General features: G+C 42.6%; 1 protein-coding gene across 1 annotated transcript in view; it reads left to right on the forward strand.

Annotated features, from left to right (window-relative positions):
- Positions 1–16,194, forward strand: part of lrba (LPS responsive beige-like anchor protein) — a 178,107-nt gene that overhangs the window by 66,945 nt on the left and 94,968 nt on the right. Inside the window, 5 exon segments of the mRNA XM_040023850.1 lie at positions 407–491; positions 772–905; positions 1,607–1,668; positions 10,541–10,605; positions 12,762–12,870. Of these exon segments, the coding sequence (XP_039879784.1) occupies positions 407–491; positions 772–905; positions 1,607–1,668; positions 10,541–10,605; positions 12,762–12,870 (455 nt within the window).

The following is a 16,194-nucleotide window of genomic DNA, read 5'->3' on the forward strand; positions in this document are numbered from 1 at the left end:
GTTTCCATCTACGAATAATTCATCTTTAAAGTGTGACTGAAGCAGAAGATAAAGTGTTGTCATCCTTTCACATAGAAAGATTTTTCTCATCAAACCCAATGAATTATACACTGTTATGGGAGATGTATTGTGCTCAGAGTACATCATCCACTATCTAACTATAAAATGATACTTGTACCCCCACATACTCAACCATAAATCCACCTATTCTATACATTTGAATGGAGACCTCTGTATTATTTCATAAGAGGCATGTTTCTTCACAGGTTTATGGTGCGACCTTGGTCATATAATGTATTGCTGTGTGTGTGTGTGTGTGTGTGTGTGTGTGTGTGTGTGTGTGTGTGTGTCCCATTCTTGTCCAACATCCAGACTAATAACAGAGTTCTTTGGTTTCTCCCTGCAGCAGGCGGCCAGGTTCCAGCCAGCACTAGCCTGCCATCTGTCCCCCCACTCTCCCCTGTGACCCAGAACACAGCCCCCAATATGAGGTGATTCATCTTCTCTCTCTCTTTCTCTCGCTCTCTTTTTCTCGCACACATGCACAATCAGCTGTTTATGCACATGCGCTTACACAATCAGTTATTTATGCATATGCTCTGATTATTGTTTTTGTCTTTATTCCATATTTTTTTTTCATCATATTAAAAACACATTTTTGCTGACGGTGTATTTTTAAAAGCATCTTTTGTGAGTTTTCAAAGAGTTTGTTTAGCCTTTTGGCCAATTACTGTTAAATTACTCCGTCCGCTGTCTGTTTTGTTTTTTTAGTATCTCGGAGCGTTTGGAGCATGCCCTTGAAAAGGCAGCTCCCCTGCTGAGGGAGATCTTTGTGGACTTTGCCCCTTTCCTCTCTCGCACTCTGCTGGGCAGCCATGGACAAGAGCTCCTTATTGAGGGCACCAGTGAGTAGAAAATTATGGAAATTCCTTAGAAGTCACATCATCATTTTAGATCATCTCACAAACCTCAACCATGCAGGGATTCTTATTTAATTGCAACAATATGTCCAGGCTATTGTTAATCCAATATTGTGATCAGTCGCGCTGCGCCGGTAGCCGTGCTGAAGGTTTCCAGGGGGCCAGGTCAGAGGCCAGGCCACTAATAGCAGTGTTTGGGATGTCTGCTGCCACCAAACAAAATGGAAAGTTGATTGATAGCTGTAAGGGGGGGCTGGAAAAAATAGGGTGGGGCTGTATGTGCATGCATGTGTGTTTGTACAAATGTGATGTTACATGTGTCTCTGTGAAACACGGAGACACATGAAACATCCGCTGAAGCGCACTCTGGACACTCTAGCGGCCCCCTGCCCTCTAAAAGCCCAGGGCTTGCCATTAGGGATCAATGGGACATATGCTAGCCACGCCAGGCCTGTAATACAAGGCCCAAATATGTATTAGTTTACAGTAACATCATGTCGGCTCATTAGGCCCATCAATACTATCCGCTCCCTTGCAGATGGCACAAGGTTAGGTAATCCCTGATGGTTAGCGTGTGCTGTCACAGAAATCCAGAAAGCTGTTTAAAATCAAACACAAAACTTTTTCTTTTTTTTCTTGTTTCATATGCCATTATGTCTGACTCCCTTTACTTTATACTTCTCCAGGTCTGGTGTGCATGAAGTCCAGCAGCTCAGTGGTGGAGCTTGTCATGCTTCTGTGTTCCCAGGCAAGTCTGGCATCTTTATCTTTCCTCAGGCCTGCGCTCTGCTTTTCCAGCAGGCTGATTTATCAGCCTCACCTTGAGTGCAGTAAATCCACAGAGCCTTATCTCTCCCCCACCCTACCTTGTCTACCTTTCCATATTCACCCTTCCCCTCGTGAGGGCAGAGCGAAGGTATATTTGGCCGCAAATATTGGTTGGAGGGTCAAGGGTGGGCGACCTGTCCGCATCACCTTTTGACCTGAGCGGGGCCCTTGTGGCCTGGGCCAAACTGATGAGGAGGGATAATGTAGATTTGATGGTGCTTTGCATTGATTATCCCTCTCTTCTCTGTTGTCTTGTGGGTGTTTTGTTGCCAAGTTTATTTAGCTGCTGCTGGATTCATGAATACTAATTTAGGGATCATAAGCAGGCGTGGGCAGATCAATGATCGGGGTTGTCAATACATCACTTCAGGACAGCTGATTAGCATTTAGAGACAGAAAGCTACTGAAAGGCTTTACCATGTGCAGACCATAAATGCAGCACACGGTGAGCTTTACATTTAGGGTGAATTTAGTCTGTGTATTTTGCTTGAAAAACACTTATGTTCATAGTACATCAGAAATAAATAAACAAGAAGTTGCCCTCACATGCACAGCCAGTGACAAGGACAGCAGATAATAACTCATCCCAGGCCGTGTTTGTGTGCATCTTTATCGTTTTTAAAGAACCTCATAAAAAAAAAAAAAAACCCGACACGCACACAAAAAAACAAGGTTTCCAATAATACAAAAGCACATCTGATTAATGACACCCCTCTCACTGCTCCACTCTCCTGTATTTTTTTTTTATCAGCTTCATTTCCTAAAGAAATAGCTCCTGTCGTTTCGTTCCTGCACCCTTTAACCTCCGTACGTTTGTTTAGTTCCTATAGTTCACTTTACTTCTTCTCAAAAAAACAAAAAAAAGCTAATACAGTCAGATTACACATCTGTTTGGATGTCAGTGGCCATGCATAGATTGGGGCTAGTGGGACTCGGGGAGGGAATGTGAGCCCCGTAATGTCCAGGGACGACGGAATAGCGGGAATGAAAGCTAGATAGAAAACCAAAGAGAGAAGAATGACAGGCTCTAATGCACCTATTTGTCATATCTGTCAGGGTGTTGTTTAATGCTAATCTAATCAAAGGCAGAATCTTGGTGATTGTTCCACTGCACAGCTCATGCCACGCTTCCCCCTCTTTGGTCCCTAGTCCAGGCTATTTCTTCTTTTTCTCTGAGCTCCAAGCTATCCCACCCAATTTCCAAAACACACACACACACACACACACTGTTTCAGTCGGAGGACCAGGGATTGGACAGCATAGTGTTGATTGCATCAATAAATCATCCAACCAAATTCTCTTACAGCTAATGCAAATGTAATTTTATTGTTGTGTAAAGGGGAAGAGGAGGGGGGCCTAGAAAGGTAGGGCCAATGCACTGCCTCTCACAAGGGAAAAGGGGAAAAGAGGGACAGACTTTCCTCTGGGCTAAATTACAATGTATAATTATGTGTGTGTTGGTTCCCCTTGTGGGGCAGGGAGAGTGGGCCAGTGCCGTGATTGATGACGTTATTTAGCAAAGTTTGTTGGGCCCTCTGGCACAGGAAGCGCTCAATTGTCTTTACAGGAAGTGCCTCTGTGGCCATCTTGTGACTCCCCCCCCCGCCTTCGAGTCAACCAGTGGAGCGAGTAGATGGAGATGATTTTGATTGATTTTTTTTCTTTCTTTCTTTCCCCTCTCAACCCCCATGCCTTCATCAGAGATGTGACGCGATACCGTCTCTGTGAAATTTTAATTAATTTCCCAAGCTTTGAGATGGAGTGGAGCCAGGGTGAAGGGTCAGGAGGCTGGGGACTGCAGAGCAGTTTTTAATCAGGGATCCTATGAAAGTTGCATTGGCGGCCACATCAGCTTGGCATTGAGGAGGGGATTGTAAACCGCTGTTTGATGGTACCCCTTTTCGAGACGAGTACAACAGCGCTCCCAATTAAAGGACCATTTTGATAAGACATTAACTGTTGGGGTGGCATACTGCCCTTGTTCTCAGCTGTAATATTGATCTTCACACACTGCTGAATATACAAAGTGAGGATTAATGATCATAAACTCTGGCTTTAACCACTACTGAGGACTACTCAATATAGGAAAAAAAAAGGCTGACTGTCAATTGTGTTCTTATTTATTCAGTATTTATTGTCTTTAAAGGCTTACAGCTGACACTTTCCCATTATTGTGTATTTGGGAGGATATGGGAGATTAATTGTTGACCTATAAAAAGTCGAATAGTGAGTCAGATTTTTTTTTTTTTTTTGTTTTACACTCTTAGTTAAACAAAAACTAACTGTATATAAAAGATGTATATAACATTGTACCACAAACAATTGGCTTGTGGACTTCCATGTTGAAGCCTTTAGTTAAAATCATAATTGTGACTAAATATAGCCAGAAGTTATCAGCTGTTTGTGAGCTGCATCCAGAAACTTTATAGGTACAATTCACATATATTACCCATGAATCTTAACTAATACTAGACACTAAGCACGAGGTCTTGCACTTTTTCGTCTTCCCGTTTTTGTCGTACTCACAGTCAACGTTTCGCTTCCCCGGTGCAGTTTTTGAACTCGCTTCTACCAAAGATATCTGATTAATAAGTAATGCACTGGGACGAGAGAGAGAGCTTTTCCTTGTGCTTGCTGCCATCCGTCGAGAGCTTTGAGAAATCATCTCATTGGATACTGGACAGTCTACGATGAGCAGGGGCTCATAAATCTTCTCAGTAGCTGCATTTGTGTCCTGTAGATCAGCCATTATTGTCCGGCACCTCTGTCAGACCATCCATCCTTCTGCCATTTATCAGAAATGCATCCTGTACATGGAGTGGAAGGAAGAGAGGGAGGGAGAGTGAGTGTGCTGTGGGCTCGTGGAGTGTCGGTTTCATGATGGTCAAGACTGGGTGCAGAAGAGGGAGAAAGAGGGGAAAACTGAATACTGAAACGAGGTCATCAGGTGGCTCTGCTATGCTGTCAGAGGCTTGGTTTGGGCCTAATTTACAAAGCACTGAAAAACCTGCTTTAACAGTGTCAGTGGGAAAAAGAAAAAACACACTGAAAAATGTCCCGTATGATGGATTTTAGATTTTGTAAGTCCCATTTCCTGAATCCAAAATTCTTTCAAAAGCTATATATCTGTGATATATATGGTTAGCCATGCTAGCAGCCACCACCTCTATACTCTTGTTGTTTGATCCACTACTTTGGTCCCGATTGACACTTCTCGGACGCCTGTCAATCTCTGATTTAAGTAAAGCGTTTCGTCGTGGCCGCTGATGCAGATAATCCTTAAATTGTAATTCAATAACATCGGTGTTAACCCGCTAATCCAATGACTGTGCATCATCATATGTTCCCAGTCCGTCTCACCAAAGTTAACCTGTTTAACAGATGGGCACCTCTCCTTCAGTCTGCAGGGAGAAAGACATTGACTTCCCCAAACACTTGGCTGCTCCTGACCTCTGACCCTCTGACCTCCAGGTTAGAAGTGGAGAGCGACTTGGGCGCAGAAGTTTAAACCCACGGAGTCGGGGAACAGTTCGGGAGTGTACGCTCATGAAAATCAATAGCATAATGTGAGAAACGAGGGAACGGGGAAGTTGAACCCTTGACGGTTACTTTTGTCCACTTTATATTTTATGTAACAGGTTTGTTTTAAAAGTTACGCTTGTGAAAGCCGGTCCCATGTTTGAGTTGCTCAAATAGTCATTTATTTCTGTCAGTGAACATTGTTTCTTCTTCTCTCCCATAAGCGATGGATCAAACGCAGGCCGTGTTGAATGAACCACTTGGGGAGCTGAGAGAAAAGTGAGGAATGTGATGAAACCAAGGGACAAAAAAATACTTTCTCCATCGTTTTTCGGCACAGTCAGACCTGCACCCCATCGTGCCGTTAAAGAGGCACGCAAGGTTCAAGATCAGTGAAAATCAAAGTGTTATTTTTTTCCCTCCCTCTCTGCTGGCCCTCGCCCCACGCTTTGCTCCAGTGCCCCTTTACAGCTGTGCCACGAGGCTCACTGTCCCTGCCATTACTCTCTAGTTCATAGGACAATATCATGCTGCATATTCTTTGAAAGTTTCACCGACCTTTGAGGCTTAGAGAAAACACAGTAACGCCAACTGGCACTTAATCCTGCAGACTCCCCATCGTTGCCAACTATGCAGCCGCAAAGGGGGCAGCGGGGTGCGTTGTGTTGGAGGAGCTTAGGGTCAAGGAGGGCTTCCTGACAGGAAGTGAAGTCTAGCTGAGAGGAGAAAATCAGACAGGAGACTCCTAAAAATATTGAGTGGCTTTTAATTTGGCTCCCAGGCGGATTTTACTGTGAACTGGGCTTCAAGTCGCACGAATGGCCGGTTATTTATACGCAACATAATTTTCTTTCATATAAATGAATTTCCCTCCCCTCCCAACAGGCACTCCTAATGCAGTGTTTTCTTACCTGTCAGGTCCCTTGTTATAAGACCTTGGAATGCGCTTCTGTTTTTCCCCTCGCGATCCTCTCTCAGCTAACCTGTTGTTAAAATCACGACCCGTCGTCTTCGCGCACATTTTCAGTAGGAATTCACTCGCCCTCGTTTATGATCTGGGACGGGAGAAGTTAAAATATTTGGCATGATTTAGCTTTAAAGTGGGAATCTTTACCTTGTGTTATTCCCAAATCCTTAACTTGGAGATCGCACAAATCGCCTTGTGCGTACAAAGTTCTTTTTATAGCTTTATTTACCATTTATTTTGTGCATTTAGCTTCCTGAATAATTAGTGGTGCAGAAACAAAGTTTGTTTGGGGAACAGTGTTTTGTTTATGTGTGTCTTTTTCGGTCCTTGGTTTGCCATTGCCAGTCCTGGTTGATCCTGCAGTCCTTGTGCAATGGGCCGTGAACTGCTACTGTACTATCCCACAAAACATTTCCTGCAACACCGCAGAGCTTCCTCAGAAGAAGTGGGGCATATAAAAGGCCCAAGAATTGCCATTTTGTTCATTTTCTCCTAGATTATGCTGCAGTTAGAGCAGCTTGGAGCCAGCATTTTGGGGAATAAAAAAACAACCTTTTTCAGTCAGTGTAGTTAAGAATAAACCTGTAATGATTGCTCAAAATTGTCAGTTAGAAAAAAAACTTTTTTAATGTTTTGTTTTCTGGAAAATTTATACAAACGTTGTGCGTTACTGCACTGAAATGTCATAAAAATTACATTTGGACGAGGTGATGATTTCATTTCAACATGTGTTTGATTTGGACCTGAAACGGCTGCATATGGTGTTTTTAAATATTCCTTTTCTCCTCACACCATTAAAATCCACCAGCTGAACTGCATATCATATTACAGAATAAGTTTAAAAGAAAAAAGAGGAAAAAGTCAGTTTTTAAATAACATACCACTGGCTTATAAAATGCTCTGTATATATTTATGTATTCCCCTTACATTTACTTTTCGTGCAGAGTTCAAGTGGTTGTAACATATGTTTTGATTTGTCTGTTTGGGGTATGGGGGCTTTAGGCTTAGCTTTCTCACTCTGTGTTAGTATAGCCATGACAGTGTGAGCCCATGAAGCTCTCGGAGACCGAGCAGTATAAATATTTGGACATCAGTAAATATTCCTTGGGTTGTGAATTTGATCACGCAAACACCAACACGAGTGTCTGTTTTTCTTTAAGCAGATAGCATCTGAACATGCAGATGTGGATTGTTGAAAATGTACACCAGTGTTAAGTTATTCATACACACAAGCGCAACAGACGCAGCATTAATAACAAACTACCGAGCTTCCGTATTAATCAGGTTAAAGAGCAGTATATTTTTAGAGCCTTTTTTTTCTTTTTTCTTTTGCTTTGACCTCTGCATCCACAGGCTCTTTCTTTTGGTCATTGTTAGCATCAGGTCACTTCTCATAAACATTTAGATCTCATTTTGTTTCCTTGTCTCTCCCCCACCCCTCTTTTTTTTTTTTTTTTTTTTTCGCACAAATGTCCAAATCAGAGTGACAAAGTTGGCTGCCGCCACCTGCAAGCGGCATGCCAGTGATCAAAACGTTTTTGGGTTTTTTTGGGGGTTTTTTTCTTTGAATGCGTGCATTTTATTTGCATCGGTTGACTTTTTTCTCTCACTGTTCAGTTAATGTGGCAAAAAAAGACATTAAACAGTGAGGCGTTTGAGTAAAAGGGGGGAGAGGAAAAATCAGTAGCTTTTAGCCTCTTTAATTTAGCTTCTGCTGCTCTGCCACTTATGACATGCAGATTTATGCTCTTGCCGTCTCATCTAAAGTTGTATTCCCCGAGCCTTTCAGATCAACAAATACTTGTGATTATGAGTGATGCCACCGAAAAGCACAACTGACTTATTTATTATTTCGACAGAGCCGAGACGGTTCTTTCTTCGGTGTTGGAAAATGTTTTCCTTGTGTTGTGGCGAGCCTGATGTTTGAAAGGCGATTTTGCTCAGGAGGTCTGTGTTTTCTCACCAGTGGTAGTGGTATATTTAGAAGTTGATTATGGATAATCAGCTGTAATGACGGAAGTGCATGGCATGTGTGTTTAGACTCAATGCCATCATCATGGAACGCAGAGCAAACAGAGCTGTCTTATTGACTTGAGATTTAGACAGGCATTTTCATGAACAGATTCATGCATAGCAAAACATAAAAGCCGGTAAAGTGCATTAAACGTGTGCACGATCTCTCTCTTTCGATCGCTTTAAAGTCAGGATCAAAGATCGGCCGCCTCTCTCGCGCGTCCTATCATCTGTTAGGAGGTCAGGTTAAAGGTGAGAGGTCACAAATGGCTGCTTGTATCCTCTCATCAGGAGCGCTGTGGTCACGGCCTCTATCGCAGCCATAAAAGCTGCGACACTGCTGACCAGGGCAGCCAAAATCCAATATTCTATCACTGACCTGTCCCTGTTTCCTTTTTGTCACTGGGAGATGTCCCTCAGATCAGGGTCACTGCTTTTTTTAATTCAGCTAGAGGAGCCATTTCTTGCCCATAATGACACCATTAGTCTTGCTATCACCTTTGTCCATGTCCCCCAAAATGCCAATGGTCTCTACGCTTTTCATCGAGCCTAATTTAGACGCAGAGCTTATCCCGGCCACAGATTCAGATCCAATCTTTATTACTTCAGGATAATCTTTTACTTTCTAGAGTCTGGCATCAAAATCTTTAAGGCTTTAAAGGCATAAAGGAAATTTTATGTCACCGCTTTTCTGGTTCTCCAGAGCACGACTCTATTTACAGCCCTGCTTCCTGTGGTGTTTATTTGAAATCCAGCTCGCACAGTCTGGATCAGTTTAGAATATCCACACAGCCACAGGCTAACACTCATGGTTAATGTCCTTCAACTACAGTCAGTGCTTCAGCTAGAAGGCCCCAAGGCTACTCTGACATGCTTCCTCCAAAGCAGTCCTCAGCCACAAAACCCTCTCCCAGAAACGCTGTTTCCACTCCCTCGCCCAGACTCGTATTCCCTCTGTGCCCTCTTGTATTTGGAATGTATTGTAAACACGGTCAATGCCAATATGGTCCTGCAGGACAAAAAGCAGTTATGAACTGAGGTTAAGTGTAAGGTTGTTTTGTATATGACGTGCACTTGGGCACAGAGTGATGGTGCACAGGCGTTTCAGAAGAACTGTACTCTTGACTGCCATGTGATTAGTTTTGATGGGCTTGTGCTTAAAAATTGCACAGGTGAGAAAATCTCGACGCACCCACAGATATGTGTGGATGTGTATTAGAAATTCTCGTAAACTGATCTTTCCTTCCTCCTCGCAGCGCTGATATTCACGTCCCTGCGGGCTCTCTAAGGGTTACTGAAAAGCTAGTCTCTGTGTAAACACACGATTTCCTCTATCAGCTCCAGAGATGATGACAGCAGAGTTTAGGCTTATACGCAAGTTTTTCACTTCATAGCTGTTCTGTGTCTCTGTGAAACGATTAAATGGAAATGATAAAAATTAGTAGTTTTGATTACTTTGGAATAAAAGTGTCTCCAAGTCTGAATAAATTGTGGATCACAGTTATTCTCACAGTAGTAACTGTTAAACATTTGTCAACTGAGGGCACGTTTTAATGTTGGTTAACAAAAATATTAAGAATGCAAAGAAAAAAAGAAGTCCAAGCTTTGAATAATGATTTTTGTAAGAGTAGTTTGGTGGTTTAGGTCTCCAACCTGAGAATTTTTTTGTGCATTTTTCTCCAGCTCCCCTGAGAGGAAGAAGGGGGGGAAAGCGCTGTGAGCTTCAGACAGCCCCCCGTGACCTTGTTGCTTTATTATTCTTTTGACGGTTGCGTTGAAGGTGTTGAAATGTGGAACAGAACATGAGAGACGATGACCGGCCGAGTTTCCCTTCTCTCGTTGTCCCTTCGAAGTTGAGGATATAAGGCGCACACGGCTGCGGTTGGATTGTTTAGACTGACACCTCGAACCATAACGCTAGTCAAAGAGAGGAAGAAATGTGTGTATTTACTTGTGATAAATGCACTCTCAACACGGCTCTTTCACTGCTGCGCAATGGTGGGCTCGCATATTATGCAGCCGGCGCTAATCCAAGCAATTCTTAATCCTTTTTGGATCATGTTTTATGTGATATTAGGGGCCTGTAAAGAAGTAGCTAAGTCAGAGGGATTAAAAGCTTTACATGGAGCTACTGTTTTTGTTCAAACTAAATTCACTTTGACCCAGACTAAGAAAAACTCACTTATCTTGTAAACGTATCATTTTTGCCTGTTGCTGCTGCTAATGTATAGCAACAGAGTTCTGTACTGTTGTAAAAAGTTGCATCAGTAACATGTTGATGTTTGTGTTGCAGGAATGGCAGAACTCCATCCAGAAGAATGCCGGCTTAGCCTTTATCGAGCTGGTAAACGAAGGCAGGTAGGTAACTCCGACCTGCCTCTCTTCTTGCAGCAGCACTAAATTATCTCTCCAACCTCCATTCATCAGCCACTTTCCAATTTCACCTTCCTCGGATCGTATCGTACCCCTCCTCCACTCGGGCACCCGAGATCCTCAAGGCCCGTGCAATATGGTGGCTGTTCAAGACAACAATCAATGGTTGAAAAGTGCAGAGGGACTTAGGGGAGTGAGGATGGAGGACCGCTGCGTTCAAGGCTCCATTCAATACCTGCTTATCCCAGTGGGACTTGGGGAGAGAAAGAGGGTTTAGGTAGAAGGTGATAGGAGCTCTGAGTGCTGGTTCCTCTGCGACACTTGGGAAATCGCTCTTAATTTGCCACTCGGGCCTTTCTGCCTGAGCCTTTATCTGTCGGCTACCATCTCTGTTTTTCAATTATTCCCACATATGAAGCTTCATTTTGCTAATAAGAGGTCACCCTTCTTACTCTGGCTCCTTTGTAGTATTCACACTCTTATCAGTTTCAGGTTGGTAGAGCAACACTTTCTATTATTGATCCTCAGCTTTTAGAATTGGCAGAGGGTAATCCCAAGTAACACAAATGAGATAGCAATGTTATCATTTGATGTGTTTGTCTAAGAAAGTGTTAGAAAATTACTTTCCAGACTTTGCTCTTATGATACATGTAGTATATAATATAATTTTTCAATCAATCTTTATTTATTACAGACTCATAGGAGGATAAACAAATAAGAAATACATGCAAATCGCAGTCAACCCAAAATGTACTTCAACTATTAACACCTTTGGCGTTTGTGACATATAATAATTTTAAGCTTAATATACTTGATATTCTTAATATGTTATCTATGTATCCATCCATCCAAGTTTTAAGTATGTGACACTTTTCTTTGGGGAAAATAGATTCAGAAGTGGAAAACCATCCTGCGTTGTGAGTATGCTGTACTTTTCAGGGATCGGGCTATATTATGATGTGGATTAATCTTTCCTTTTAACATCCTAATTTTTTTGCATAATTAATTAATATTCATTATGTCAATGTGCATGATGGATTTTCTATTATTCAGCTGTCAATTACTTACAGTGTAGTTTGTATCTCCTTTCATGTAAAACACCCAGAAGTTGGACATGGTTAATATATAATACAGCTCACACCCTGAAAAGTACAGTTACTATATGAGATGGAGATGTATATTGTTTGGTTTTCACCACTTACAACAGTTAATGTAAGTAAATTTATCTTTTTTCTGTAAAAACCTGACTTGTTAGCCCCTAATTCTAGTTGCCTATAAGATTTACACCATTTTCTGTCAGTAAAGAAAATCATTTGGTGCAGCTCTGCTGGATTTTCTGGTATGCAGGTATGACCAGTGCATCCAAACTACTTTTTTCCCGAATTTTCTTTCCAACAAGATTTTAAAAGTTCTTCTAAAGTGGCACGTGCTTAATATGATTGAATTTTACAACCCTATTTTAACAGGATTTGACCACATGTGCAATCATTAACTTGGTGCGGTATAAAGAAGGGCCAGTGGTTAGGTTATTGATAGTGGGGCCGGAATAAGGACTCGGAGGTTGCAGAGGCCCCAGTGCCTCCGCTCCCCTGCTGCACTGTGCTGAAACTGGAGGCTTAGGTTACAGCCATCCCGCTGCCAGTCCCAGCCTGCCCCCACCTCTCCTCTCTGTCCACCGGTCTGTTATTGTTCCACTTTGCACAGTCCTGACCCGTGGGGCTGCGGAGAGGTTTCCGTGACCCGCGCACACACATAACATGCATGTTTCATCAACACTGATAAGAAGAAGGAGGTAGACTACATATGTAGCAACACAAGCAGAGATCCTCCCTCTTGTCAGATGCATATCATTAACAGATCAATTAACACCTGCACCCCAGGTAGAAGACAAATGTGCTTTGGGTTGGTTTTCAAATTAGATTTTCTGCTTATTTCGCACGGTTCCTTTTCAATATTTCATGGATATTACATGGCGGGTTTATCTGTAGGTTTAAACAAGCTTTAAATACAGTGATGCTCTCGATTTTGTGAAATTTCGAAGGGTTTGAGGCTAAATGACTTATAAGCTGTTATGTTAATGAAGGAATAAATCTTACACAGTATTGCAGTGTACTGATGGCCACTCTCCCATCTTCCCTCAGGCTTCTGAGTCACACCATGAAGGACCACCTGGTTCGTGTGGCTAACGAAGCTGAATTCATCCTCAGCCGACAGAGGGCCGAAGACATTCATAAACATGCAGAATTTGAGGTAAGATGCTGCGCAGTTTAGGCAAACACACAAGCATGAGCACAAAATGCCCATTGAAAATATTTTTATTACGGAAGAAAACTAAATTACCCGTAAATTAAAAAAAAAAAAATACAAAAATGTATATAAACTGTGATTTTCACCAGCCTGGCGCAGGAAGTTTTCATAGACACAAACTAAAATTGTTTCATAGACACTAAAATCGTTTGCCACAATTTATCTTAAAGATGCAAGGACAGCTTTTTCAGTGAATTGGAATCAAAAATATATCATTAATTATATTTTAATAAGGATGAAGGATGTTTGCAAAATCAGTCTGGCTTTCCCCCTGTGTGACCCATGGCAACTTTATCCATTTCAGCAGCTTTGACTGCTTTGATAAGAATTCTTGACTTGTTATTGGTATGCTCTGACTGTGTATATGTTGAATAAAAACAAACAAGCGGTAAAAGTGGTGGGAAAGGTGCTGATCCAGTGGCTACTTTAAACCATCAAGTTGTAGAATCTGTCACAGTAAATCTAGAAGACAAATGTTTACTTTTCAAACATAACCCTGGCTAATTGGGAACATAGAGACACATACAGATGTAGTTTCAGGGGCGTGTTAACTGCTTTGCACATACAGTTTGGCTAGCCCCAGCTTAGTGTTAATTTATCCCTGTACATCTCAGTGTAACGGTGGACTTGCCTCTGTGTCTTAACTTCTCCTCCTATTCCTCCTTCTAGCTCTCAGGACAAACGTTGCCATTCACACGTAGCCGCCGGGCCAACTCTGTCCTGACCCGTAGGCACCTCTCGCTGCCCCTTCCCGAGTCCAACTCCACTTCACTCCCCCGACTCTTCTTTCTAGATCTCACCAAAATCATTTCCTGTCCTGCTGAGATCCTGTCCATTATACTCCCACTGGGGGTGTATTTTGCCAATGACAGGAATATGGCATCCTCCCCTCTCTTCCATCCCTCCCACCATCATTTCTCAGGAACCTGCCAGCACTAAAAGCTGCAGACAGACCTGAGAGGTGCTGGCCTGAAGGGCTCACTGTGTGTAAGCCTTGGCCCCCACTTGGCAGTAAAATGTGATGCTTTCTTTTTTTTAAAGGTTCAAGGAAGGGTCTTTCTTACATTTGGGTAAAGTAGAATCCCTTAAGACTGCAGAAAGTCAATCACAGGGGCGGAGGCACAGCTCGTGCACTTGAGCATTTATACAGTGAAGAGAGCAAAACATGGCAATCACAGGCTAGACTGCTTTCCTGTGTGATTGTCATGTTATTCGGCTGAACCCTTACTGCTCATACAGCGCCAAGTGTCAGTCATTTGCACAGTATTGTTTTACATGATTTGACCTTATCATCATCAGCACTGACTCTTAGAGTATGATTAAGTTCTGCAAGGGTAATACAGGCAGTTTTTGTTTTTATTCCAGTGTATGCAGGTTTGGGCATTTGGCAAGTAAAAGCATCTTACAGTAGGTTGCTAGACTGGCCGATCGACAGACTAGGCAGTCAGTTTGCACACGATGGCCCCAAATGATCCTGCGCTGCCTCAGCCTTCTGCTGTGGCCGTGGGCCACGTACTCTTATTGTAACCATGTCCTATCCCTTCTACATTTCTCCAGCATACAGGTCCTGATTGCTAGCCTGGCATGTTGAGCAAAGAACAGACTCGCTGTCCTCGGGTCTGCAAATCTAATATCTTTCTTTCTTTCTTTCTTTCTTTCTTTCTTTTTCTTTCTTTCTTTCTTTCTCTTTCTTTCTTTCTTTCTTTTTCTTTCTTTCTGCTGTGTTTTCTTGTTATTTTCTCTTTCTGTATTTCTACATCTCTTCCAGCTGAGGCTTCTGGGCTTTGAAAACCTTTAAAATGTGTACTGAAATGGGGAGTATTGCAAGAATAAACAGTTGAACTGAGTTCAAGCCTTAATAAATATAAAGTCATTTGTGTAGTTACCTACACAAACTAAATAGTCTATGATGGATTTTATGACAGAGTTTATCAAGACGCTTCTGTGAGGGGTAGCTACGTGTATGGAGACTGAATTCTTTCTGCATTTTAGGGCATTGTGGGTTTGTCAGCAATCACTTTCATAGATTTTGTTTCCATATTACGTGCAACAAAGAAAACGTAGGTCCCTCTGCAAAGCTAGCTGTGTTTTGGGGTTGTCATTTGTAACTTTACCTTGCCTTGCAACCTCCCAGCTGTCCTTAATCAGATACCCAGCAAAGCTTGTCCCAAACTATGCTTCACAATTGAATTCCCCACTTAAATGCAGTTGCTCCTCGGTGACCTCTGAGAAGAAGCGAACCCCTGATAAGTCTTGCTCTGATATTGCTGTATTGATTTTTGCCTCTATACAAGCTCTACTTGAGCCTGCTGGAGCCAATGGTTTCATTTTGCACTGCCACAATAAAAATAACAGGCCAATGAAAGGCCCTCCACCCCCACCCTTTTGGGGGGGTTGGAGGGTTATGAAATAATTTTCAGTTATGCCCCAGATTTTTAAAGGGTTGTTTCTCTGTATTGTGTTGCGGTGACACTTCAGATTGGTTATTGTTTTGTGAGGAAATAAACCTCCAAATGGGCCCCCACAGCGCGTCATTTGAGGTATCAAAATAAGGTTTTTCTGAAGGGGGGGGAAAAAAGAGAGCAATTCCCTCCCCATCCTCTGCTACATCTGAGAAATTCTGTTTTAAACAGCAGCAGCAAATCTCAACCAAGGCACCAGCAATGAGATTAATTCGATCCATAAAAACACAAATTTATGTTTACTCCTTGTCAGATTGCATATCGTTGAGAAGGCAGTGATAGAGGAGCGTTTTGATTTAGATACCCGTTTGCCTCAGAGACGTAACATATGCTTTTTCTCTCTCACTGTCCCTCTCTTTCTTTCTCACTCACACTCTCTCTGGCTCTCTGTGGGACAGAATTGAGTTATCTTTGGCCCTGAGAGTAAGTTATTACAGCGGGCTTAGGGTGAAACAGAGATGAAGATAACTGGGGGGGAAATCCAATTACCTTTTAGGGTTCTCTATCTAATAGGATCCTTAATGTGAAGGAGATCTGCAGATCGGATGCTGCCGCCCAGCACAGCAAATGATAGACTCCGATATCTTCCACGGGAGCTGGGAGGAGAGGAAGCCCGAGAGATGGAAAGAAGGAGAGCGAGAAATCGAACTCCCTCTTTTTATGGGGCTGTTCATTAGGGATGAAATGTGGTGGGCTCAGGGGCAGAAGGGCAGATAAGAAGGCTCAGATAGGGAAGAGTGAGCAACACCCAAGTCATTTCTATTCTTACTCTTCCTTCTTGCTTCTTGCCTTTTCCCCCCATATA

This window comes from Simochromis diagramma, unplaced genomic scaffold (genome assembly GCF_900408965.1).
Source record: "Simochromis diagramma unplaced genomic scaffold, fSimDia1.1 OVJJ01000302.1, whole genome shotgun sequence".
In the NCBI taxonomy this organism is placed as follows: domain Eukaryota; kingdom Metazoa; phylum Chordata; class Actinopteri; order Cichliformes; family Cichlidae; genus Simochromis; species Simochromis diagramma.